This window comes from Neoarius graeffei, chromosome 11 (assembly GCF_027579695.1).
Source record: "Neoarius graeffei isolate fNeoGra1 chromosome 11, fNeoGra1.pri, whole genome shotgun sequence".
Classification (NCBI taxonomy): domain Eukaryota; kingdom Metazoa; phylum Chordata; class Actinopteri; order Siluriformes; family Ariidae; genus Neoarius; species Neoarius graeffei.
In genome coordinates this window covers 57,497,675-57,525,666 of record NC_083579.1, presented here as the reverse complement: position 1 = coordinate 57,525,666, position 27,992 = coordinate 57,497,675, and the positions used below count along the sequence as shown (strand labels likewise).

The 27,992-nt window shown below is 41.6% G+C and overlaps 1 protein-coding gene across 1 annotated transcript in view; it reads right to left on the bottom strand.

The window, feature by feature from the left end:
- Positions 1–27,992, bottom strand: part of galnt16 (UDP-N-acetyl-alpha-D-galactosamine:polypeptide N-acetylgalactosaminyltransferase 16) — a 97,779-nt gene that overhangs the window by 31,562 nt on the left and 38,225 nt on the right. The window contains exons 6-9 of the mRNA XM_060933085.1: positions 24,586–24,707; positions 7,665–7,752; positions 6,332–6,416; positions 4,232–4,335 (exon numbers count right to left, since the gene is read on the bottom strand). Of these exons, the coding sequence (XP_060789068.1) occupies positions 4,232–4,335; positions 6,332–6,416; positions 7,665–7,752; positions 24,586–24,707 (399 nt within the window). The remainder of the gene's footprint in view (positions 1–4,231; positions 4,336–6,331; positions 6,417–7,664; positions 7,753–24,585; positions 24,708–27,992) is intronic.

Genomic DNA, 27,992 nt, shown 5'->3' with positions numbered 1-27,992 from the left:
TCACTTGACCTCAACCCAATTGAGCACGCAAGACAAAAGTGAAGGCAGAAAGACCCACAAACAAGCAGCAACTGAAGGCGGCTGCAGTAAAAGCCTGGCAAAGCATCTCAAGGGAGGAAACTCCGCATTTGGTAATGTTTATGAGTTCTATATTTCACATGGTCATTGCCTGCAAAGGATTTGCATCCAAGTATTACAAATCTCATCTCATCTCATTATCTCTAGCCGCTTCATCCTTCTACAGGGTCGCAGGCAAGCTGGAGCCTATCCCAGCTGACTACAGGCGAAAGGCAGGGTACACCCTGGACAAGTCGCCAGGTCATCACAGGGCTGACACATAGACACAGACAACCATTCACACTCACATCTACAGTCAATTTAGAGTCACCAGTTAACCTAACCTGCATGTCTTTGGACTGTGGGGGAAACCGGAGCACCCGGAGGAAACCCACGCGGACACGGGGAGAACATGCAAACTCCGCACAGAAAGGCCCTCGCCGGCCCCGGGGCTCGAACCCAGGACCTTCTTGCTGTGAGGCGACAGCGCTAACCACTACACCACCGTGCCGCCAGTATTACAAATAATCCTGGTATTTATAATTATGTTCTCTCTCTCTATTTGGCACATCACTACAGTGACGTGGCCACTCTGATGGCTTCAGCCATCAAGGTTTCTCGGGACAGTAGTGGTTTCCTATTGCCTTTACTGGATTATTACAAAGGTTTTCTCCTCTCAATCATTTACACCTCTGGGCAATTTAGAGTAACCAGTTAACTTAACTACATACAGTGGTGCTTGAAAGTTTGTGAATCCTTTAGAATTTTCTATATTTCTGCATAAATATGACCTAAAACATCATCAGATTTTCACACAAGTCATAAAAGTAGACTAGAAAAGCACTCGGAGAGCACAGACCTCCGCCAAGAATCCTTTAAAAAAATCCGGGATCCAGAAGGTGATCCGGATCACCGCCAAAATTTAATGGATTGTTACTTGTGCCCAGTCACACCTCTGGAAAAAAATTTCAGAGCAATCCGTTCATTACTTTTTCCGTAATGTTGCTAACAGACAAACCAACAAACAAACAAAAACAAACACTACCGAAAACATAACCTCCTTGGCGGATGTAATAAAGAGAACCCAGTTAAACAAATGAGACAAAAATATTAGACTTGGTCATTTATTTATTGAGGAAAATGATCCAATATTACATATCTGCGAGTAGCAAAAGTATGTGAACCTCTAGGATTAGCAGTTAATTTGAAGGTGAAATTAGAGTCAGGTGTTTTCAATCAATGGGATGACAATCAGGTGCGAGTGGGCACCCTGTTTTATTTAAAGAACAGGGATCTATCAAAGTCTGATCTTCATACATGTTTGTGGAAGTGTGTCATGGCACGAACAAAGGAGATTTATGAGGACCTCAGAAAAAGCGTTGTTGATGCTCATCAGACTGGAAAAGGTTACAAAACCCATCTCTAAAGAGCTTGCACTCCACCAATCCACAGTCAGACAGATTATGTACAAATGGAGGAAATACAAGACCATTGTTACCCTCCCCAGGAGTGGTCGACCAACAAAGATTACTCCAAGAGCAAGGCGTGTAATAGTCGGCGAGGTCACAAAGGACCCCAGGGTAACTTTTAAGCAACTGAAGGCCTCTCTCACATTGGCTAATGTTAATGTTCATGAGTTCACCATCAGGAGAACACTGAACAATGGTGTACATGGCAGGGTTGCAAGGAGAAAGCCACTGCTCTCCAAAAAGAACATTGCTGCTCATCTGCAGTTTGCTAAAGATCAAGTGGACAAGCCAGAAGGCTATTGGAAAAATGTTTTGTGGATGGATGAGACCAAAATAGAACTTTTTGGTTTAAATAAGAAGTGTCATGTTTGGAGAAAGGAAAACATTGCATTCCAGCATAAGAACCTTATCCCATCTGTGAAACATGGTGGTGGTAGTATCATGGTTTGGGCCTGTTTTGCTGCATCTGGGCCAGGACGGCTTGCCATCATTGATGGAACAATGAATTCTGAATTATACCAGCGAATTCTAAAGGAAAATGTCAGGACATCTGTTCATGAACTGAATCTCAAGAGAAGGTGGGTCATGCAGCAAGACAATGACCCTAAGCACACAAGTCGTTCTCCCAACAAATGGTTAAAGAAGAGTAAAGTTAATGTTTTGGAACGGCCAAGTCAAAGTCCTGACCTTAATCCAATTGAAATGTTGTGGAAGGACCTGAAGCGAGCAGTTCATGTAAGGAAACCCACCACCATCCCAGAGTTGAAGCTGTTCTGTACGGAGGAACGGGCTAAAATTCCTCCAAGCCGGTGTGCAGGACTGATCAACAGTTACCGGAAACGTTTAGTTGCAGTTATTGCTGCACAAGGGGGTCACACCAGATACTGAAAGCAAAGGTTCACATACTTTTGCCACTCACAGATATGTAATATTGGATCATTTTCCTCAATAAATAAATGACCAAGTATAATATTTTTGTCTCATTTGTTTAACCAGGTTCTCTTTATCTACTTTTAGGACTTGTGTGAAAATCTGATGATGTTTTAGGTCATATTTATGTAGAAATATAGAAAATTCTAAAGGGTTCACAAACTTTCAAGCACCACTGTAGCTTTGGACTGTGGGGGAAACCGGAGCACCCAGAGGAAACTCATGCAGACACTAGGAGAACATGCAAACTTCACACAGAAAGGCCCCCGTCAGCCATGAGGTTCGAACCCAGAACCTTCTTGCTGTGAGGCAACAGTGCTAACCACTGCACCGCCGTGCTGTCCTTATAAGTATGTTAGCTTGTTCAATTACTTTTGAGACTGTGAAAATGGAGGGACTATGAATAAAACAGCTGTAATTCCTAAACGGTTAATGCAATATTTTTGCCAAACCCCTTGAATTAAAGCTGAAAGTCTACACTTCAATCACATCTTGACTGCTTCTTTTCAAATCCATTGTGGTGGTGTGCAGAGGCAAACTCACAACAATTGTGCCATTGTCCAAATACTTATGGACCAGACTGTATATCCAATATATTTATTTTACATGCTCATACAAACCAAGAATTATATCATGTATCATGTTTTATAGGATAAATAGACAATACTCAACCACCAGACCTAAGAACAGCAGGCAGAACTGGAGCTTTACCCATTTTTCCTGCTTTATCTGTTACCACTTAATATTTCCAGTGTAACTGGGATTTTTGAAAACACTTTGCTCCTAAATTACACGACAGATAATGACTATATTTCTAGTACAGTAATAAAGGTCCTATCCCAATTTATACAACCACACCCAAATCTTATGCCTTATTTCTGTAATAGCCTAAAAAAATAAGGCCTATAGTGTTGCTTCAATGCAACGGTCACACATTTCCCCTTTCAGTGTGTGGCATGGTTCAGAGTGTGACAACTGCTGATTTCATGTTTGTTTATATTACCATGTGCTTGCGTTTCTGGTCTAGTTCCGTCTCTGCTCCTGTCCTTATCGTTGGTTTGTTTCCAAATTACGTCCATGTGTTTAGTGTTAAGCCCATTATTACTTTGTCTTGAGTTGCCATGTGGCGGCACGGTGGTGTAGTGGTTAGCGCTGTCGCCTCACAATAAGAAGGTCCGGGTTCAAGCCCCGTGGCTGGCGAGGGCCTTTCTGTGTGGAGTTTGCATGTTGTCCGCGTGGGTTTCCTCTGGGTGCTCCGGTTTCCCCCACAGTCCAAAGACATGCAGGTTAGGTTAACTGGTGACTCTAAATTGACCGTAGGTGTGAATGTGAGTGTGAATGGTTGTCTATGTGTCAGCCCTGTGATGACCTGGCGACTTGTCCAGGGTGTACCCCGCCTTTCACCCGTAGTCAGCTGGGATAGGCTCCAGCTTGCCTGCGACCCTGTAGAAGGATAAAGCAGCTAGAGACGATGAGATGAGTTGCCATGTTGTGTATTTATCACATGGTGAAGTTTTATCAAGCACTTGTGTCATTAGTTTGTTTTTAAGTTTCCATGTTTCCCATGTCCTGGTTTTGACCCTTGCTCGTTGTCCTGATTCCCTAATATGGATTATCCCTGTTTAATGTTGTCTCTTTGACTCTGCTCCGGACACTGATAATTATTATCTACGGATATTTACTCTGACTAAACAACAGGTTGAGTTTACAAACCCGCATTGTGTAATCCATCACTGGATTTCAAATCTAGAAGTCACAGCACTCGGTGAACTCACCAAAGTTTTCACCACCCCAGATGTCCATGTGAGTGTCGTACTGGCCCAGGTGATTGAACCAACTCTTGTCCATAACAAAGATCCCACCTGCAATCACTGGAGTCCTAAAAAAGTGAAGACATGCACATGGAGAAAGAGAACAAGCAAATGGCTTACTTTTTTATGATTCCGTGCGTAGACAAAACAACTCGAACACTAACTGCACTCTTGATTTCAAACAAATATACATTATAAAGCCAACACTTCCTGCTGAATGAATTCACCACAAACTATCAAAAGCACTTGACTGCTTCTGTTACTGAAACATTTCCTTCCCGCGTGTTTGACGGTACCCTCTGTAGGTGAGAAATTTAAGGAGATTAGAAAGAGAAAAGGAAAAAGACAAAAACTGTGTTCAAAATGACTTACTATGCATCATATTTATACGCACAAGATATCTGAAAGTAATACTTGTACACATTTTCCAAGTAAAGACGCAGAGCTATTTTAGTGGACTGCTGCATCCCAGAATGAAACGCAGGCATTTCATTTTCAATATAAAAGCCAGACAAGAGTGCTCTGAGAGCACAATATCCCCCACTAGCAACTATATCATAACTCTGGTAAAATTCGACTGAATTGAACGAAATTGCAATATGCGTATTACTGACATTTAACATGTCAAGTTTCATGAAATTTCTCCAAAAATTGTGACAGGAGTTGATTTCAGAAGGTGAGTACCCTTTCCGGGACGGACGGACAGACAGACATCACCACGACATAATCCCCCTTCGGGCCTTTTGGCCAGCGAGGGATAAAAATTGTGAGGGAAGTTGATTTCAGAAAGTAAGCACACCTTGATGAAATTGCCAAAGTACAAGTTTGTTAATAATCAAGGCCATACATAACTCTGGTAAAATTTGCCCAAATTAAACAAAATTTCAATATGCGTATAACTGCCATATAACAAAGCCTTTTACCAAGTTTGGTGAAATTCCTCCACAAGTTGTGAGAGGAGTTGATTTCAGAAGAACGTACACCCTCATGAAATTGTCAAAGTACAAGTTATTTAATCAAGGGTTAAAACTCTGAAAATTTTCACAAACGAAATTAAATTGCAATATGCGTATTATCGTCATATAACAAGACCTTTTGCCAAGCTTCGAGAAATTCGTCCAAAAATTGTGAGAGGAGTTGATGTCAGAAGACAAGCACACCTTCATGAAATTGTGAAAGTACAAGGTTGTTAATCAAGGGTCACAACTCTGATAAAATGCGACCGAATTGAACAAAATAACAATATGCGTAGTACAGACACATAACAAGGCCTTCTGCCAAGTTTGGTGAAATTCCTCCAACAACTGTGAGAGGAGTTGATTTCAGAAGGAAAACGCACACTCATGAAATTGTCAAGTTATAATTTTGTAAATCAAGGGCTGTAACTCTGGTAAAATGTGACCCAATTTAACGAAATTATAATGTGCGTAGTACTGACATATAACAAAGAATCCTGCCAAGTTTCGTGAAATTCCTCCAAATATTGTAAGAGGAGTTGATTTCAAAAGGTGAGCGCCCTTCCCAGGACAGACGGACATCGCCAAGAAATAATCCCCCTTCGGGCCTTTCGGCCAGCAGGGGATAAAAACTGACAATTGAGGAGTATCTTCAGTAAAATATTGTCTTTGTAAACAAGCTAATGCTAACCAACAACCACTAAACAGGAGAATTATTTGATGCTAGCAAATGAGTGCATTTATTTTCAATATTTTGAATTAAAAGCTATTTGATTCTTAACTGGCTCTGACAGCATACTTAATACAGAACAGAAAGTTAGAGAGTTATGTTAGCCTGTACAGCATTTTAACTCTTCAAAGCCCTTCTCCACTGATTTTTACATCATTCGTGGTTTGCTCACTAAAGTTTAATATTGTGGGTCACAGTAAATCAAAACGCTCTGTTTAAAACAGTACAGTATGACGTAAATTTGAGGAAACTCTGTCCAAAAGTGAATGTAGCATACCAAATCATTCTCACAACCTGTATACTACGCTGAGGAATAGGAGAACGTATATACGGGTGCAGTATGCCATTAGGAACTCATTCAGGGATTGAGAGATTCACCTGATTGGCTGGGTTGGATCAGTCCGGGCCATTTTCTGCTCAATAGGAATCTGCTCCCATTTAAAATGTAAGCTCCAGTCAAACCCTGCAGTCAGAGTGAGAGAGCAAACTGGAGTCAGTTCAGGCTTTAACTCGTTCCAACCTTTTAAATGCTAACTAACTTGTTCAACTATTAACTAGCAACAACCCAAGTTAATTTTTAATACACTGAACTCCGAAAATTAGTTAGTCATAAACAAGTACGGGTTTTCGATATTATTCCTTTATGTCCAGAATATATTCTAACCAGGGCTCTGAACCGGTTCAAGGAACGAAAACGAAAACCAGGAACTTTTTCTATTTCACATGGAACAGAAACGAAACCAGAAACTTTATTATTTTTTATGTTCCGGAACAGAAGCGCTTATTAAAAATAATGGTAACCGGTTAATACCGGTTTTTATTTCGTTCCTCAAAGTTTCCGTAGCCTACAAATAAAAAAGTCATTCTTCTCCTGCGCAAGTTTCTATGACCCGCTGGGGTTCACTTCCTGTGTGACGTTCGCTGACTGAATGGAGAGCGCGGGAGGGTGGACTACTATCACGTCTCCACATCTTAAATAAGAGGTAAATATTGCAGTCTATCGTTATTCAAAAACGTCAATTTCAAACACGATATCAATATATTTGTCCACGTTAATGAGAGGCTCGCAAACATTAAATGCTGTTAACCTCTGTTAGCCTATCAATGCATAGGGCCTGACTAGCCTTTGGTAACACACTAAACGAATTATCTTTCATTTTTGGCACTTTTTCTGTTTGTGTAGATGGGAAGACATACTGAGAATCCAAATCGCCAACATTTGAAATAATAATTGTTTTGAATTATTTCTTGTCTTATTTAATGAAGGTTGTAATAGAATTAGCCTACATTTGGCTTAAGCTGGATGAGACAGAGACACAATTTTATAGCCATTTGTTAAACAGCTGACAGGGAACGTAATTAACCTTTCCAGGAACGAAATTTTTTTTGTTCTAACTGGTTCGGGAACGTCTATTTAATGGTGGAACCCAAAACCGGAAACGTTAAAATTCCGTTTCTGTTCAGAACGAACCAATAGGAAAAAAATTCTGGTTCAAAGCCCTGATTCTAACTAAACAGGGGCGGGTTTCCCAAAAGCATCGTAGCACAAAGATCATCATTAAATGGTAGAGCGAGCATCACAATGAACACTCTCTCTCCTAGTTAAGCTGCTCTTCGTGTTAAGAGGCTTTTGGGAAACCCACCCCAGGTTTGTTAGTGCTCTGCTGCTTGGAGAGATTATGTGTAATGAGATTACAGATCTCGCCCTCACCTCCTCTGAGGTCAGCGGATGCTGCCAGGTAAGCAAAGTTGTCCAGGCTGATCACATCAATGATGGGGCTGACAACCCGAGTGTGATCCTGAGAGGATGCAGAAAGAGTCAGTAATCCACAAGCCACCTGGTAAAATGTGCGAGTGGCAAACACTCAAGGCTTTCCACTAGTTAACATGAGATACATGCCAAGCAGTTAACAATGACAAAACTAAAGAAAAAAGGTTAGCCATTAGCTGGTTACTGACATAAATGGGGAACATGGGCTGTAATTGTTCCTTTCTAATCCCTTTCAGTGGTTGTAACTTTATTGAGTTCATGGATAACATGTGCTGTGAGGCCTTTCCTGTATTTGTCAATAAGCTCTTAAGACGCTTCAACTTTTATTGCCTGACATTTTACAAGGATGTACAACAAACTGTCACTCACATTCTGTACTCAGACTGACTGGTAGTTATTGCTTATGCCTTCTCAGATTAATGGAATCTATTCTAGCCACCATCCCAAGAAAGACTGCATGTTCAGGAACTGGTTGGATTCAATATCTGGGTAGGAAACCAGTATGGAGTGACTATGGAAGACATTAAAGTTCAGCAAGCGTACAACTCATGGCTCTAGAGGCGTCATGGTTCCCACCCATGGCTCTAAAGGTGTTGGACGCCCAAGACTAAACATCCTGAGGCACTGGGTAACAATCTTGAGCTGTATCTAGGACAAGATTACGATATTGTGATGGGGAAGCTTTATGCTAAATGGCACCGAACCCTACGTTCCGCCAAACAACGATTAAGAGATTGTGAGCAGGCAGACCCGTCGCAAGACAGATGAAGACCTGACCAAGGTACTGTAGATAAGTGTACAACTAATCAGAATGAATTTTGTATCTAAATGTTCCTGACGGTTTCTGCCAATAAAACATTAATTGTCCAGATTCATGCACTGGTGAGAGGTGGCAAGGAAACATGCCCACAATGTCCTAAATAGTTTTTTTTCCCTTAAAAAAACATTTCATCCTGACTTGTGTACAAGTGAGATGGATCTTCTAACCAGGAGCTCATTTCAACAACCAAGAATTGAGAATGTATGCATAAGCAAAGGAGCTACCATAAACCTAGATGCTTCAACAAAAACTTGCAGTTGCTTGAGATACTCCTCAGGGGTGTTTACACTGATTCAGCCATGACCACACACTGCTCAAATATTTCATCTAGTACGTCACATTCATCACAGTAGTGAGACATAAACAAATAGTGAGTTTGCAGCCTGATGTCATTTCTGCCTTTCAGAGCACTAGAGTTTCATCTGTAACACTTTATCATGAACATCCATGTTGGCAGGATTCTAAAAAGAGTGTATGAGAGGCTCAAAGATTATCTGTCATCCCATTTCAGCATGACACAGCTTTGATGATTTTTAGGGCATACCTAACAACCTGTGTTTTTTTTCTCTCTCTCTCTCTCTCTCTCTCCCCCCCAATCTGTCCCTCTGAGTTACATGTTGATCCTGGGATTGAGATGCTGGCCTCTTCTGCCCCTCGGACCTGCTTGATCCATCCTGGTGCCCTGTGTCTGGTCGGAGTTTTATCGCACCGCTCCTGTGAAGGACGGCCCCATGAGGACAGTTGAGGGTTATACCTGTTAAAACTGTTAATATTATAGTCAGGCTGTCTGTTGTTGCCCAAATGAGGATGGGTTCCCTTTTGAGCCTGGTTCCTCTCGAGGTTTCTTCCTCATGTCGTCTGAGGGAGTTTTTCCTTGCCACCGTCGCCACAGGCTCGCTCATTGGGGATAGATTAGGGATAAAATTAGCTCATGTTTTAAGTCGTTCAAATTCTGTAAAGCTGCTTTGCGACAATGTTTATTGTTAAAAGCGCTATACAAATAAACTTGATTTGATTTGATGATGTGTCACCAAGTGAATATCTGTTTGCTTGTTTAAAACTTGGTTAAGGCCATCCACCACTTGTGGGTTTCAAGGACATTGGTCCTATCTTGATCTGCCTATGGTCCTGGAAGTTTTGTGTATCCAACTATCTGAACCCTTATAGGAGGGGGATCTACATCTGGGTGACAGATGAAGAAACCAACATACAGTGTCTTAGTGATAAGTTGCCACAAATTGCCAGAATATATTCAATGTTTCTTGCCTCAGGTTCTACAAGTCTCTGGAACCGTACTGAAGAGATGAACACAATTCTTCCAAAACATCAGTTTTTGTTTAAATGATAATCGTGGAAAGCACTGCTTAAAATGTTGGTCCAAAATAATCCCAAGACGTGTATTTGGGTTGAGATCTGGTGGCTGTGGATGCCATAGCATTTAATTTACACCAATTTCATCCTCATCAAGCCATTCAGCAAGCCTTTGTGACCTATGGAATTGGGCATTATTGTCCTGTAAAAGACCATTCTTATCAAGGTAGAAATGTTTCATCATAGTATAAAAGTGATTATTCAAAATAACTTTATATTGATTTGCAGGAATTGGCGGCATGGTGGTGTAATGGTTAGCACTGTTGTCTCACAGCAAGAAGGTTCTGGGTTCGAGCCGCCTTTCTGTGCAGAGTTTGCATGTTTTCCCCGTGTCTGCGTGGGTTTCCTCCGGGTGCTCCGGTTTCCCCTACAGTCCAAAGACATTCAGGCTAGGCTAATTGGAGGCTCTAAATTGACCGTAGGTGTGAATGTGAATGGTTGTGTCTCTCTATGTGTCAGCCCTGTGATGACCTGGCGACTTGTCCAGGGTGTACCCCGCCTCTCGCTCATAGTCAGCTGGGATAGGCTCCAGCTTGCCTGTGACCCTGCACAGGATAAGCGGTAACGGATAATGGATAGATGATTTGCAGGAACCGTTAAGAACTTAAACCATGTCACCTAAATGCCCATAAATACCCACATGACAGAGCCACTAAGCATTCAGGCTTGCACCATTCTCTTGGTGCGTGTCACACATGCATTTTCCCACTTGTGGAGGATATGGTGAAGAACGATTCATCTGATTGTATTACTTTTTCATGTCTGTAGACCAGTTTCTGTGGTATTTGGACCACTGGACTCTCAAATGTGCATTTGTCTTTGTCATGAGGGGTTTATGCACTGCTCCTCTAATATAATATACTTCTATATAGTTGTGGATAGACTGTTCCAGTTTTTTTTTTTACATCTCACACTAATTCATGCACATCGTGGCCACTGAATGTGTTCTTTCAACCACGATGTCCAACCCTATTTACTGACATACAACCCCAAATCAGAAAAAGTTGGGACAATATGGAAAATGCAAATAAAAAAAAAAGAAAGCAAGTGATTTCTAAATTTACTTTGACTTGTATTTCATTTCAGACAGTAGGAACCCAAAATAGTTCATGTGCGGTCTGGTCAACTTCATTTCATTTGTTAATATACATGCATTCCTGCATTTCAGGCTTGGAACACATTCCAAAAAAAGTTGGGACGGGGCAATTTAGTGCTAGTAATGAGGTAAACAGTTAAATGATGATGCAATTTGAAGCAGGTGATGTCAAAAGGCGATTGTAATCATGATCTGGCACAAAATCAGTATTCGGGAAAGGCCTAGTCTTTGAAGACCTACGGTAAGATGAGCCGAGGATCTCCAGTTTGTCAACAAATGTGTGAGAAAATTATTTAGATGTTCTAAATCAATGTTCCTCAAAGAAATATAGGAAGGGATTTGGATATTTCACCCTCTATGGTGCAGAATACCATTAAATGATTCAAGGAATCTGGAGGAATATCAGTGTGTAAAGGGCAAGAGTGCAAGCCTAAGCTGAACACCCGTGATCTCTGATCCCTCAGACGGCACTGCATCAAGAACCGTCATTCATCTATAGCGCCATATAACCACATGGGCTTGAGATTACTTTGGCAAGCCTTTGTCAAGCACTACAATATGGAGTTACAGTATATCCACAAATGCCAGTTAAAACTTGATTGTGCAAAAAAGGAAGCCTTATGATAACTGTGTCCAGAAGCACTGTCAACTTCTCTGGGCTCAGAGGGATCTGGGATGGACCATCACACAGTGGAAATATGTATTGTGGTCAGACGAATCAGTATTGGAACTCTTTTTTTGGAAGAAATGGATGCTGTGTGCTCTGGACCAAAGAGAAAAAAAAAATACTGTTACCAGCAACAAGTCCAAAAACCAGAGTCTGTTATGGTATGAGGTTGTGTCAGTGCCCTTGGCAAAGGTACCTTACACGTCTGTGATGGCAGCATTAATGCAAAAAAAGTACATTAAGTTTTTGGAGCAACATATGCTGCCTTCAAAATATCCAGGGATATTTCAACAAGACAATGCAAAACCAGGGCGGCACGGTGGTGTAGTGGTTAGCGCTGTCGCTTCACAGCAAGAAGGTCCGGGTTCGAGCCCCGTGGCCGGCGAGGGCCTTTCTGTGCGGAGTTTGCATGTTCTCCCCGTGTCCGCGTGGGTTTCCTCCGGGTGCTCCGGTTTCCCCCACAGTCCAAAGACATGCAGGTTAGGCTAACTGGTGACTCTAAATTGAGCGTAGGTGTGAATGTGAGTGTGAATGGTTGTCTGTGTCTATGTGTCAGCCCTGTGATGACCTGGCGACTTGTCCAGGGTGTACCCCGCCTTTCACCCGTAGTCAGCTGGGATAGGCTCCAGCTTGCCTGCGACCCTGTAGAACAGGATAAAGCGGCTATAGATAACGAGATGAGACAATGCAAAACCACATTCTGCACACATTACAAAGGCATGGCTGTGGAAGAAGAGGGTGCCTGTCCACTCTGTCCCCAATACAGAATGTGTGGTGAGTTTTGAAAGAAAAAATATATGACAATGACCCCGTAATGTTGCACACCTTTATACCTGTTTGCAAGAAGAATGGAACAAAACAACCCCTGAAATCACTTCATCACTTGGTGTCTTCAGTCCCTAAACGTCTTTTAAGTATTGTGAGAAGGAATGGCAACATTATAAAGTGGTAATTGCTTTACTGTCCCAACGTTTTTTGAAATGTGTTTATTAAAATAATAATAATAATAATAATAATAATAATGTGTACCCCGCCTTTCGCCCGTAGTCAGCTGGGATAGGCTCCAGCTTGCCTGCGACCCTGTAGAACAGGATAAAGCGGCTAGAGATAATGAGACGAGATGAGATAAAACATCAAAAAAATGTGCTGTTGTATTGTTTTGAGTGCAATACAGGTCAAAGATTATTTAAAAATCATTGTTTTCAGTTTTAATTTAAATTTCAACATACTGTCCCAACTCGTTCTGCTTTGGGTTTGTAGTTTATATAGCTCTAAACGCAGAGGTCACTTTGTTGACTGATCCTATTGCAACGCTCACCAGTTAAGCAGAAGCTTCTGCAATATGTGCCCAAATAATGAAACCTCTTTCAAGGTCAGATCTTTTTTTCATGGCATCCTTATCCAAAATTGAGGTCAAGTGGGTCTGCTTGGCATTTTTATACATACTCCCAGATACACAGAGCACAGTGGGCTGTAACACATAGTACAGCTGACTGGAAGCCTCTGTTTCTGTATTCTCTGCATCATGTTTCTCTATTTAATTATTCAGGCTTTTCTTTTGTCACTTGTTTATCGTTGTTTAAACTCTAAGTTATACGAGACTTCAGGAAATTTGGGTTAATCTCGAAGCAATGAAGAGAGCAGACTTATGGTTTTAGTCAGCTTTACGCATCAGTGAGTGTCTGGAACCCAATGGCCGGTACTTTTATACTGATTTCTGGTTGTATTACTAAAATGTTAGCGTATCAATACAGGATGTGTTCCCTGTATACACTGGCCATGACCAGGATAAAGCAATTACTGGAGATGAATGAATGAAAATAAATGTACAGTGCAAAACAACAATCACTACGTTCAGACTGCAACCTGAAACGACCCATATCCGATTTGTTGTGAAATCCGATTTTTTTGTTAGGCCGTTCACATTACCAATTATATGAGACTTGTGTGCGATCTCCAATATGAACGGAAAACGACCCAAAAGTGTCCCGCATGCGCAAATTGACATGTAATAAGCACATCTACGTAATACGTAAACAAAAAAAAAGCGCACTCTTCAAGTTTGCAAGTAAAGCATGGAGATGAGGCGAGACCTGGCGATGTGCTTTTTGTGGCGGCGGCGGAACTCACACAATAATCTGATTAATGTGGGCAGCAGACTAATGAGACCGAAGGTGTCAAATTACTGGAAATTTCCAGAACAATCTTATAATCTTGTAATACAGGATGATTTAACATCCAGGTCCCTACCAAATCCACCATTAGCTTGATCAAGTCTATAAAAGTCTATTTAAATTCTGAAAACTGTACAAATACAGTTTTCCACCAAAGAGGCGGGATTAGCCAACGCAGAATAGTGACGTTTGTCTCTTGTTGATGACGTGTACGTCGCATGAATGCGACCTGTCCGGTCAGACTGCAGTCGCATGTGAAAATAATGGATACGCATCGGAATTAGGACCACATATCCAAGTGGCCTGGGTCGCATGTGAAAAAATCGGATCTGTGTCGTTCAGATTGTCAATAACAAATCGGATACAGGTCACATATGGGCAAAAAAATCGGATATGGGTCGTTTCAGGGTGCAGTCTGAACGTAGTCAATGTGTACTTACATTTAGTAAAAAAAAAAAAAAACACAATAAAATTATATGCACTATTGTACTCCATTGCAGGTCTTGTTCCAGTTCTTCTTCTTTCGACTGTTCCCGTTAGGGGTCACCACAGCAGATAACGTGCCTCCATCTCCTTCTGTCGTCTGTATCTTTTTCTGTCACACCAACCGTCCTCATGCCCTCCTTCACCACATCCATAAATCTCATCATTGGCCTTCCTATTTTCCTTCTACCTGGCAGCTCCATCATTCTTTTCCCAATATACCCTGGATCTCTCCTCTGTACAGGTCCAAACCATCTCAATCTCGCCTCTCTCACTTTGTCTCTAAGCCGTCCTACATGTGCTGTCCCTCTAATATACTCCTCATTTCTAATCCTGTCCAACTTTGTCACTCCAAATGAGAATCTCAACATCTTCAACTCCGCTACCTCCAGTTCGGCCTCCTGTCTTTTTGTCAGTGCCACCGTCTCCAAACAATACAACATCGCTGCTCTTACTACTGTCTTGTACACTTTCCTTTTCACTCTTGCTGGCAACCTTCAGTCAGAAATCACTCCTGATACTCTCCTCCATCCATTCCAACCTGCTTGCACTCTCTTCACTTCTCTTCTGCACTCGCCATTACTTTGTACAGTTGACCCCAGATATTTGAACTCATCTGCTCTTCCTTGCAGCTGTACCATTCCACTGCCCTCCTCCTCATTCATTCAAGCACATGTACTCCGTCTTGCTCCTTCTGACTTTCATTCCCTTCTCTCTAGTGCAGACCTCCACGCCTCAAAGTTTTCTTCCACTTGCTCCCTGCTCTCACCACAGATCACGAGATCATCTGCAGACATCATTGTCCATGGGGCCTTTTTGCCTGGTGTCATGTGTCAACCTGTCCATTATCATTGCAAACAGGAAAGGGCTTAGGGCTGAGCCCTGGTGCAATCTGACATCCACCTTAAATGTCTCCATCGTTCCCACTGCTGTCTCACTGTCCTCATACATATCCTGCACCAATCTCACATACTTGTCCACCACTCCTGACTTCCTCATGCAGTACCACAACTGCTCTCTCAGCACCCTGTCATATGCCTTCTCTAAATCCACAAACACATGATGCAGCTCTTTCTGGCCTTCCCTATACTTTTCCATCAACATTCTCAAAGCAAATATTGCATCTGTAGTACTCTTTCCTGGCATGAAACCATATTGCTGCTCATATATCTCCACCTCTCCTCTTAACCGAGCTTACACTACTCTTTCCCATAACTTCATGCTGTGGCTGGTCAACCTTGTGCCTCTATAGTTACTGCAGCACTGAACATCACACTTGTTCTTGAATATTGGTACCAGTATACTTCTTTTCCACTCCTCAGGCATCCTCTCATGTTCCAAGATCTTGTTAAACAAAAAAAAGTCAACTGCCATCTTTCCTAAGCATCTCCATGACTCCACTGGTATATCACCCGGGTCGACTGCGTTACTGTACCACTTTTCATTCTCTTCACAGCTATCCTTACTTCCTCCTTGCTAATCTGCTGTACTTCCTGATTCACTATCTCTATCTCGGCCAACCTTCTCTCAACCTTCATCAGCTTCTGAAACCTTCTCAACACACACTCTTCACCCGTCAGCACATTTCTATCTGCATCCTTCATCAGCCTAACCTGCTGCACATCCTTCCCTGCTTGATCTCGTTGTCTTGCTAATCGGTGCAGGTCCTTTTCTCCATCCTTAGTGTCTAACCTTTCATAGAGTTCATCATATGCCTTTTCCTTCACCTTTGCCACTGCTCTCTTTGCTTTCCCTCGCATCTCCTTGTATTCTTGTCTGCGCTCTTGATCTCTTGTTTTATCCCAGTTTTGCTTTGCCAACGTCTTCCTCCTTATAGTCTCCTGGACTTCCTTTCTTTGTCCTGATGTCACTCCCAGCACCTTCCTAGCTGTCTCCCTCACCACTTCTGCCATAGTTGTCCAATCATCGAATACCTCTTCATCCAATGTCTGTCTCACCATATCCCTAAAGTCTGACTTACAATCTTCCTGCTTCAACTTCCATCATCTGATTTTTGGTTTCGCTTTTCCCTTCTTCTTATTTTTTACCGCAAAGGTCATCCTCCCAACCACCATCCGATGCTGCTTAGCTACACTCTCCCCTGCTATAACTTTGCAGTCTCCAATCTCCTTCAGATTGCATCTCCGACATAAAATATAGTCCACTTGAGAACACCTTCCTCCACTCCTATATGTGACTCAATGCTTCTCTTTCTTCTTAAAATATGTATTCACCACAGCCATTTCCATCCTCTTTGCGAAATCCACCATCATCTGCCCTTCCACGTTTCTCTGCTTCATTCCGTACCTACCACGGGCGATTGCTCTAAGACAACGAGGGAGGCTCAGCCTCCTCTAAAAATGACGAACATCGTGTAGGATGAATTGCGCTAGGCTTATGTTATAACCGACCTTATAACATTGCTATTTCAGATCCAGAATCATAGAAATATATGTGCTCAACCCAACTACAGTGCGAAATCATTCCGTTATAACTTTCCCCAGTTCGCCTAATGTGTGCGTGAGTTTTTCCCCCTCGTGACAGCGCGATGCAGCCCAGCCTCAGTGCACTTCAATGGCATTTGGGAGCTCTGCGCTTTTCAATATCAAAATGCAAGACGGTTATTGGACAAATACTGCGAAAATGCCCGCCCACAGACTCCCAGCCTCACAGGGACAGGACATGGCAAAGCTTTCCGCGAGGAGACTGGTGAAAGCGGCCGGATATTTTCTTTGATTGACAGCTCGTTTCAAATATAGACAGGCAGCGGTGAATTTCAGTTCAGTCCCATGCGGATTCGCAAGTGCTGTGGTGTATTGTAAGAGATCAGCTTACATTTTGATTTCATTCATTACATACGGTTTCTACCAGCTTTTTTAGTTTGTATATATTTTCATTGTAAATAAAGTGTAAATATAGTGTTGTCAAGTTTGCTATCTTAGTTCCAGAAATTTTGTTTATTTGAGTGACTGAACTTGAACTTGAGGGGGCTAGTCAGCTAGCAAGAAAGCTGCGCACGGATGCCAAGCATTGCTGATTTAATTTTGGCGAAGCCATTTGCCAGTCTTCCTTTCGAGGAAAAAATTAAAATTAAAGAGCAGGGTAGACCAACGCCTCAAATTGACTTGGTGAAAAAGGTAGGGAATAATACTCGTTCCTTTCAGCTCTCCTGGTACGAGAAAGTGAATTGGCTAACAGCAAGTGACCCACATCAACAACAGTAAATAGGCTACTTTAGTAATATGTCATGGATGGACCAAAAATATAGAATCTATTTAAAATGTTTATGCTGAGTATATTATATTGGAATATATATTTTTCTGGATATGAATTAAACACCGCTACAATTTGGAAAACATTTTTAAACAAAAACACAGCCGAGAACATTTCACACTACAGACCTGGATTAAAAGTGAAGGGTTATCAACATTGTCAATAAAACATTTCTCAGTCAAAATAAGTAAAATATAGGGAAAGTGTCATTGAATGAAATGTGTGGCACCCAGCTCTATGTTTGGCTCCCCAAGGTCAGTGCTTGTGCCTATTCCAGAACACGCTGCTGTTACTGCTGAGGTTCCTGACAAAGAGCTGCTTTCAATAATGATCAATTTTTAAACAACATGCCACAATTTTAAAATATAAAATGTTAAAATATACCCCTCCCCCCCAACACCACCATCATGTATATTGGACAGTAGGCTAATGGGCCAAAAGAACCTGTTATTTCACGGTTTGTGACCCTGCCAACCATCAGCTAGATCAGAGGCAAGAGTATGGGCAAAATTGATGTGTTTTTTCTTTTAAAATCTGGAAATATCGTAACCGACCAGCCTCCCCTGTTTGAAAGACTACCAGCCGCCACTGGTACCTACCCATCAGCTCCTCATCACCCCGTTCCCTCCTCCAGCATGCCCATTTTGGTCTGCTCCAATCACCACTCTTTCCTATACTCCACTGCATGTAACTGAATAGAATTTGTAGAAGCTTTAAATAATATTATATATAACTTATAAAATCATGGATGCAATTTCTGTGTATGGCCATATTCTGTATACACACAGCGTAGATGATGAGGGCAACAAGTGTTTTCAATTAAAGTTGTTGTTCTTTGTAAGAGCTCTGAACCTGTTGAACTCTGAGCTCAGTGTAGGAGTATGAGGGGATTTGAGACAGCACAAGGACAAAGCTGCGCCATAGCGGCAAACAATAATGATTTGCCCTGAATTAACGAAGCCTTCTGAACAAAAGAGAAAAGAAGCTCAGAAACTGTTTGTGTCTCCTCTCGCTCACAAAGTTAGCAATTATTTTCCAGTATAAGCCACTTTTGTTGAAAGGAATACTCGTGCATTTTTCAAGTTAATCTCTGTCTACCACATTTGTACTGTATGTGCGATTACAATGGACAATTTTCTCTTTATTAAGAAAAGTACAGAAAACATGTTTCCTCAAAACTCAATTATGGCAGACGTTACAATCAAGGTTTTAATAAGACAGACATGAGAGACGATCTCATCAAAAGTTCTCTGGTTTCCTGTGCTTTTCCTGCAAACTAAAGCACTTTCAGTGTTTCAACTATGTTAGAAATGTCTAGCCATAACCAAAAAATAAATGGTACAGATTTAAGCCCTGATTTGCAAATATGCCAAGTATTAAGAACAGTTATGCTGGGATCAGACTACATGAATTTTGTCTTTCCTGATAGTCATCATGTTGGATTAGGCAATCATAACGTCGTAAATTCTTGCCAGGTCTTGGTCAAGAAACTGGCAACACTACAAGTTTGACTCTGACTCATCATTCACGACCTTGCAAGTCATCAGGGAGGAGGGTCAAGAAATTGTCAGTCATGGCTATTAAGGAACATGTCATGGGATTTGAAGAAGAAGAAGAAACCTTTATTCGTCACATGCACACTTCAAGCACAGTGAAACTCATCCTCTGCATTTAACCCATCTGAAGCAGTGAACACACACACAGAGCAGTGGGCAGCCACACCAGAGCGCCCGGGGAGCAGTCAGGGGTCAGATACCTTGCTCAAGGGCACCTCAGCCCAAGGCTGCCGCACGTCGACCTAACTACATGTCTTTGGATTGTGGGGGAAACCGGAGCACCCGGAGGAAACCCACGCAGACACGAGGAGAACATGCAAACTCCACACAGAAAGGCCCTTGCCAGCTGCTGGGTTCGAACCCGGAACCTTCTTGCTGTGAGGCGACCGTGTTAACCACTACACCACCGTGCCGCCCTTTTTTATTTTCTTGCCTAGTTGTCAAACTAGGCAAGAAAATGCAAAAAATTTCGACATGCGAGACTTTTCATCCAGGTGGCACGGTGGTGTAGTGGTTTGCACTGTCATCTCACAGCAAGAAGGTTCTAGGTTCAAGCCCAGTGGCTGATGGGGGGGGGCTTTCTGTGTGGAGTTTGCATGTTCTCCCTGTGTCTGCATGGGTTTCCCCCACAGTCCAAAGACATGTGGTTAGGTTAACTGACTACTCTAAGGCTACATCCACACGACAACGGCAACGAGATTTTTTTTTTTAAATATCGCGTCCACATGGGCAACGGATCAGTTACATTTCAGGTCCATATGGCAACGCAACGCTTGCTGAAAACGATGCAATACACATGCCACACCTCTAGGTGTGCTGTAAGACGGTCCCATCGGAGACACCAGAACAATAGAAGAAGTAGACGCATGCGCATAAACCCCTTCTTCTGTAGCATTAGCCACAAAGTTTTGATTATTAATCAGTAGCATAAAACAAAAGACGTGGAAAGAGGAATGAATGGGGGTAGATGGAAGCCGGTACGCCAACATTCTGATATCCTCCAGAATTCTTTAATGGTCCGGAATAAATTGAATGCTACACGTTGATGGATTACTTTCTTCTACGCCCTTTTTGAGGAATGTATTGTCGGACTTAAACCAACATCTGAAGAGGTGAGATCGCTCCTTTTTTTTCCTATTTTTGCTGGCGGGATTGGTTTTGTTTTTGGAACGCGCACGGGCGGTGCGTGGTTTTGGTTACTGCTTCCGCAGTGTTTGGACTAGTTATAGGATTTGTTGACAACTCGCATCGAGTTCGTTACACTTCTACCCGGCGTGAAGCACTGACAGTCATGTGGTTGTGACGTCATCGTAAACAAATCCGTTCTACTCATCCAGACGACTTCACAACGGGGCCGTTGCCAGATTTTTCCACTCTGGGACCCGTTTTCAAAAGATTTCGTTTTGCGGCACCCAAAACGCCGGTGCCGTGTGGATGCCAGGCTGAAACGATAAACAATTTTATCAGATTCACCTGAATCCGTTGCCGTGTGGACAGGGACTAAATTATCCATAGGTGTGAATGATTGAGAGGAGAAAACCTCTATAATAATCCAGTAGAAGGCAACAGGAAACCACTACTGTAATGTTCCCTAGAAACTCTGATGGACGTCAGAGCTGGACCTGCCATCAGGCAGAAGACTGAAGACTTTTCGGTGGGCTGTCCTAGATGCCACATCACTGTTCGTTATATTACACTACAAGGCCCATTCATCCTTCTTGATGTTCATATTCAGACCTGGTGCTGGAAATTTTTCAGCCATAATAAAATCATGTCAAAATCGGGCTGAATTTGTGTAGTCTGAGCCCAGCATTAGTCAGCATATTGTGATTGATTTACAAAAACTAACAGCGTGAATGACATCATGTGTTCAAAAATTAAAAAAAAGAGAGGCAGAAAAAGCAATATGTAAATGAGGCTTTTGCATGTGCTCCTTGTTTTTAATTAGCTACGCTGATTTCATAGCTGCTCAGAGACTAAAACAGTGAAACAGTATAACAATGATTATAGACATTATTTTAATAAGGTAAACATGAAACAATCTTTACTGCAGCAAAGGCATCATTTTGAAAAAAATATTATGATTTAATTTAATAATTAATTACAATTGTTATGGAGACACTATATTATATGAGACAAGGAATAATTTGAACTTACTCATTCAGGCTTAGTAAGTGGCATGATTTTGTCTTCCACAAATTTAAAGCTAGACAGCTTTTCGGTTTCATAAAATTTGTGAAATTTAGTTCCCTCTGAAATTTGGTCATTGCGATGCATGTTTATTTCTGTAATATCTAAAAAAATAAAAATAAAAACCGGTCATTCTGTGGCTGGGAAGTTATTTAATTTGAGCGGATTCCAGAGCAAATAATATGCATGAAATCATTCACTTTGCGCAGTCAAGCAGACAGAGGAAGTCCGTGTGCGCATGCGCAGGTTTACCTTCTTCTTTTGGGTTTTACGGCAGCTGGTATTCAGTGTTGCATTCCTGCCATCTACAGGTTTACCTTGACCGTGCACTGACTGTTACATCATTCTGTCACTAAACGAACAGCTGATCGCACCGAGGTGCTGGCTGACCGCCGATATTTATTAGTTTGGTCCTGCGTTTCCTTTCCTTCGCAACATAACGTCATTTCTTCTCGCTTTCCGTTACTGTAGTCGGTCTTTCACGTTTCATTCGCACCCTCCATTTTTCTCTCCTGTTTCAAATTTGTATCCCACAATGCCTTGCGCAAACGGGGAAAGCCCACCACGTGAAGCATGATGTAGTATCTTGAATTGGGTCATGGTGAAGCATGTGGCCCTAAATTCATTAATTGTTCTATTAAAAAAAATAAAAATAAAAAATAAGATTGGAAGTCTGTGATTCGAATTCAGTAGCTTTCGGTCCACTAAAAAAATAATTGGGTGTCAGGAAAATTATTTTTATGACCTACACTTGAAAAATCTGAAAGGCAATCTACTTTTAATATATGCATTTTGATTGAACTAATTTGATAAGATACAATTAGGAAACTGCACTGTAGGTGCAAAATAATTTTTTTTTTTACCTTGGACTGAAATCAGTCAACAAAATTAAGCGTTGAACAACTCTTCTTAGTCTTCCATTATTCGCGAGTTTCAACTAAACAGATTTTCTGTTCCATTCTCAGTACAGGTAAATGTTTCTGTCTGTGGTATTTATACAGATGTAGACGAAGTTTCATTTGGAAAAAAAATCTTTATTTTAAGTATGCTGTCTTGTTCTCTCACTGGCTTGCTCTTTACTTCAGTATATTCATCTCATCTCATTATCTCTCGCCGCTTTATCCTGTTCTACAGGGTCGCAGGCAAGCTGGAGCCTATCCCAGCTGACTACGGGCGAAAGGCGGGGTACACCCTGGACAAGTCGCCAGGTCATCACAGGGCTGACACATAGACACAGACAACCATTCACACTCACATTCACACCTACGGTCAATTTAGAGTCACCAGTTAATCTAACCTGCATGTCTTTGGACTGTGGGGGAAACCGGAGCACCCAGAGGAAACCCATGCAGACACTGGGAGAACATGCAAACTCTGCACAGAAAGGCCCTCATCGGCCACGGGGCTCGAACCCGGACCTTCTTGCTGTGAGGCGACAGTGCTAACCACTACACCACCGTGCTGCCCACTTCAGTATAAATAATATCTTTCACTTTTCAAGAGGATGCTTTCCTTTCTCATAGCACTTTAACTACCACTCTCTCTCTCTCTCTCTCTCTCTCTCTCTTTCTCTATGTATACAGTGGTGCTTGAAAGTTTGTGAACCCTTTAGAATGTTCTATATTTCTGCATAAATATGACCTAAAACATCATCAGATTTTCACACAAGTCCTAAAAGTAGATAAAGAGAACCCAGTTAAACAAATGAGACAAAAATATTACACTTGGTCATTTATTTATTGAGGAAAATGATCCAGTATTACATATCTGTGAGTGGCAAAAGTATGTGAACCTCTAGGATTAGCAGTTAATTTGAAGGTGAAATTAGAGTCAGGTGTCTTCAATCAATGGGATGACAATCAGGTGTCATCCCATTGGCCAAGTCAAAGTCCTGACCTTAGTCCAATCGAAATGTTGTGGAAGGACCTGAAGCGAGCAGTTCATGTGAGGAAACCCACCAACATCCCAGAGTTGAAGCTGTTCTGTACGGAGGAATGGGCTAAAATTCCTCCAAACCGGTGTGCAGGACTGATCAACAGTTACCGCAAACGTTTAGTTGCAGTTATTGCTGCACAAGGGGGTCACACCGGATACTGAAAGCAAAGGTTCACATACTTTTGCCACTCACAGATATGTAATACTGGATCATTTTCCTCAATAAATAAATGACCAAGTATAATATTTTTGTTTCATTTGTTTAACTGGGTTCTCTTTATCTACTTTTAGGACTTGTGTGTAAATCTGATGATGTTTTAGGTCACATTTATGCAGAAATAGAGAAAATTCTAAAGGGTTCACAAACTTTCAAGCACCGCTGTATGTGCAGGAATGTTTAGTAAACTGAATGTTCACAGCTCTGCTAACAGACTCTGTGTGTATTGGTTGGAGAGTAATATCTTTCAGCATGGATTATTAACTTTCTTGTGGTTCAGAACCACATGAAATCTTCCCAGGCCTGGCCCGCAATTAATTGAGAGTGATTGGCTTAATCAGAACAAGCTCAACAGCGCACCTCAACACATGAATTACAACACCATTCACGATCGCTTAATGCTTATAATCCTGAAAACAGACCTGTACGTAATCATCACACTTGCAAGCTGTACTATACACGAGCTCAGAATTACCCAAAAGGAAAACTCGGTGCACTTTCAAGTCCTGAAGAGACGACGCTGAAATCTGTACGAGGTTGCAAAATGAAGTGCAGCAGTGTACGATAACAGAAGCGTCTCCTCCCTGTGCACATTTATTAAAGAGATGGTCTTGCTACAGGGTAGAGGATATTAGATGATTTATCAAAAGAATGACATTACTATTGAGATGTGCTGAAAAAAGAAGAAAGGATATCTTGAATGTCTTGCATTGGAGCTATTCTCTTAGAGAAGAAGATTGGAGAGGATAATGGTCTCCTGGTGATTTAGTTAACTTTGACAAAGGAAGGGAACGCCTGAGGCTCTCTGAAGCAGCTGTATGAGACCCACCTCTCTCTCCCTCTCTCTCTCTTATTCATTCTCAGGAAGTATTGCTGAATCCATACTGGACCGAGGCCATTTGTGAATTATAAATGATTCTTCACACACAAACTGTTCAAGTGCTATCATCCGTCATGGTTGCACAACATGTCTGTGTGTCTTACAGTAGTTTCAAATTTTCCATTCCGCATACACAACATGGACTACACCAGACTAAATATCTTTAAGTTTTGACTGAAATCTTTATAAAAGTGCTCACCTCTTTGACTCTCTGGATCATTGGCTGGATCCAGTCTGTGTTCACCTCACAGTGGCTGTCCAGGAAGGTGAGGATAAAAGCTGAGGCAGCGCCGGCTCCCCTTACCCGAGACCTGATCAAACCTGTCCAATGCACAAAACAACATTTCATCTAAGGGTACTTCTTATAACTTTCATAAAAACATCTACTGCTGACTCACATGTAAAAGTAGTGAAAGCAAATAAAGTGTGCTTTAGTATGCTCAAAGTCAAATATTTTCACTGATGCTAAACCAGAAGTTAACCCTTTAAATACCCAGGTTATTTTTCAGTTATTCGTCTTAATAGCATTGTTTAGTAACTACTTAACAGTTATTCCACGAACTCAAGTCGTACATGAGCTGATAGCCAATGAGGCACGTCGTGCCGAGTCGGCTATAAGCCATGCATAACGAGATGGAGTGCAATAACTGTTCATTCTATCCACATTCACTGGATTTTGAGAAACAGAGCATTTTATTTTTCCGTTTTGCAAATTTGATGAATAAAAACTTTTTATACAAAATGTCCGACAAAATAATTTCCGCTTAGAATGTAAACAATCCGGTGAAATAACAGTAGCAATTTGTGAAAAATGTGATAATAATAATAATAATAATAATAATAATAATAATAATAATAATTCTTGAAAAAAAAAAACAAAACATAATACGTTCTTACTAGCAAATACTATTTTAATTATATGGAATTATATGAACTACAGTGGTGCTTGAAACTTTGTGAACCCTTTAGAATGTTCTATATTTCTGTATAAATATGACCTAAAACGTCATCAGATTTTCACACAAGTCCTAAAAGTAGATCAAGAGAACCCAGTTAAACAAATGAGACAAAAATATTATACTTGGTCATTTATGTATTGAGGAAAATGATCCAATATTGTACATCTGTGAGTGGCAAAAGTATGTGAACCTTTAGGATTAGCAGTTAATTTGAAGGTGAAATTAGGCCCACTTTACATGGGGACAGTCTGAAACAAAAACGCAAAAGTCCGTTTTCGTTCTCACTTTTTTCCGCGTCTACACGACCGTTTTCAAGGAGGAAATCTGCGTCTATACGGTGACGCATAAATGTGTGGAATTCAATTGGATGCGCATGCCAGGCGGCTAGGTGGTGCTGTGAAAGACCTCCGCTATGTCTGCACGCATGCGCAACGTCTTCCGTCTTGTCTGATCTGCACCGCGAAAACTTTGACTACTCTGGCTATGGTAAGTAAGACAGTAAGTAAAAAAGTAAGAGCATACTATACCCGCCTCTGTTCATTAACGGTATATGTGCAGATTCGGTATAGATGTTCGAAGGACTCCTGGACGTTTATTAAAGCTGCCAGAGCAGCTTGAAGGTCCATTGGATCGATGTAATCAGACATGCGCTTACTTTTTTACTTACTTTCTTACTTCCCGGGCTGGCATGTACAGTATATGACATATGTATGACGTAAACGCGTACCCGACGTGAGCAGATCCGAGCAGAGTTTCGCGTATTGGGTAGTTTAGACCAGGGGTCTCAAACCTGATCCATAAAGGGCCGTGTGGCTGCAGGTTTTCATTCCAGCCATGCAGCAGCACACCTGACTTAGCTCATTCAATCAACTGAACTGTCTTCACACAGTCAAATACTTGCAGCCACACCCACCCTTGATTAAAGGGTGGGTGTGTCAGTTGATTGAATAAGCCAAATCAGGGTGCTGCTGCATGGCTGGAATGAAAACCTGCAGCCACACGGCCCTTTATGGATCAAGTTTGAGACCCCTGGTTTAGACGGATATGCAACGGGGGCTGTTTTTAACTTATCCACTCTGGAAGGCGTTTTCAATTTTTTCCGTTTTTCAGCCTCGGAAACGCCGTCCCCGTGTAGACGAAAGGCACTTCCGATAAAATATTTAGTCGTTTTTACCCGACAGTGTCCTCGTGTAAACGGGCCCTTAGAGTCAGGTGTTTTCAATCAATGGGATGACAATCAGGTGTGAGTGGGCACCCTGTTTTATTTAAAGAACAGGGATCTATCAAAGTCTGATCTTCACAACACATGTTTGTGGAAGTGTATCATGGCACGAGCAAAGGAGATTTCAGAGGACCTCAGAAAAAGCGTTGTTGATGCTCATCAGGCTGGAAAAGGTTACAAAAGCATCTCTAAAGAGTTTGGACTCCACCAATCCACAGTCAGACAGATTGTGTACAAATGGAGGAAATTCAACACCATTGTTACCCTCCCCAGGAATGGTCGACCAACAAAGATCACTCCAAGAGCAAGGCGTGTAATAGTCTACAAGGCCACAAAGGACCCCAGGGTAACTTCTAAGCAACTGAAGGCCTCTCTCACATTGGCTAATGTTAATGTTCATGAGTCCACCATCAGGAGAACACTGAACAACAATGGTGTGCACGGCAGGGTTGCAAGGAGAAAGCCACTGCTCTCCAAAAAGAACATTGCTGCTCGTCTGCAGTTTGCAAAAGATCATGTGGACAAGCCAGAAGGCTATTGGAAAAATGTTTTGTGGACGTATGAGACCAAAATAAAACTTTTTGGTTTAAATGAGAAGCGTCATGTTTGGAGAAAGGAAAACACTGCATTCCAGCATAAGAACCTTATCCCATCTGTGAAACATGGTGGTGGTAGTATCATGGTTTGGGCCTGTTTTGCTGCATCTGGGCCAGGACGGCCTGCCATAATTGATGGAACAATGAATTCTGAATTATACCAGTGAATTCTAAAGGAAAATGTCAGGACATCTGTCCATGAACTGAATCTCAAGAGAAGGTGGGTCATGCAGCAAGACAACGACCCTAAGCACACAAGTCGTTCTACCAAAGAATGGTTAAAGAAGAATAAAGTTAATGTTTTGGAATGGCCAAGTCAAAGTCTTGACCTTAATCTAATCGAAATGTTGTGGAAGGACCTGAAGCGAGCAGTTCATGTGAGGAAACCCACCAACATCCCAGAGTTGAAGCTGTTCTGTATGGAGGAATGGGCTAAAATTCCTCCAGGCCGGTGTGCAGGACTGATCAACAATTACCGGAAACGTTTAGTTGCAGTTATTGCTGCACAAGGGGGTCACACCAGATACTGAAGCAAAGGGTCACATACTTTTGCCACTCACAGATATGTAATATTGGATCATTTTCCTCAATAAATAAATGACCAAGTATAATATTTTTGTCTCATTTGTTTAACTGGGTTCTTTTTATCTACTTTTAGGACTTGTGTGAAAATCTGATGATGTTTTAGGTCATATTTATACAGAAATATAGAACATTCTAAAGGGTTCACAAACTTTCAAGCACCACTGTATATGGAATTAAAAATCCTATATTTTGTTGCTTTTTTGCATTTTGGGGGGTTTTGTTTTCAAGTGGAGATTTTATTTCG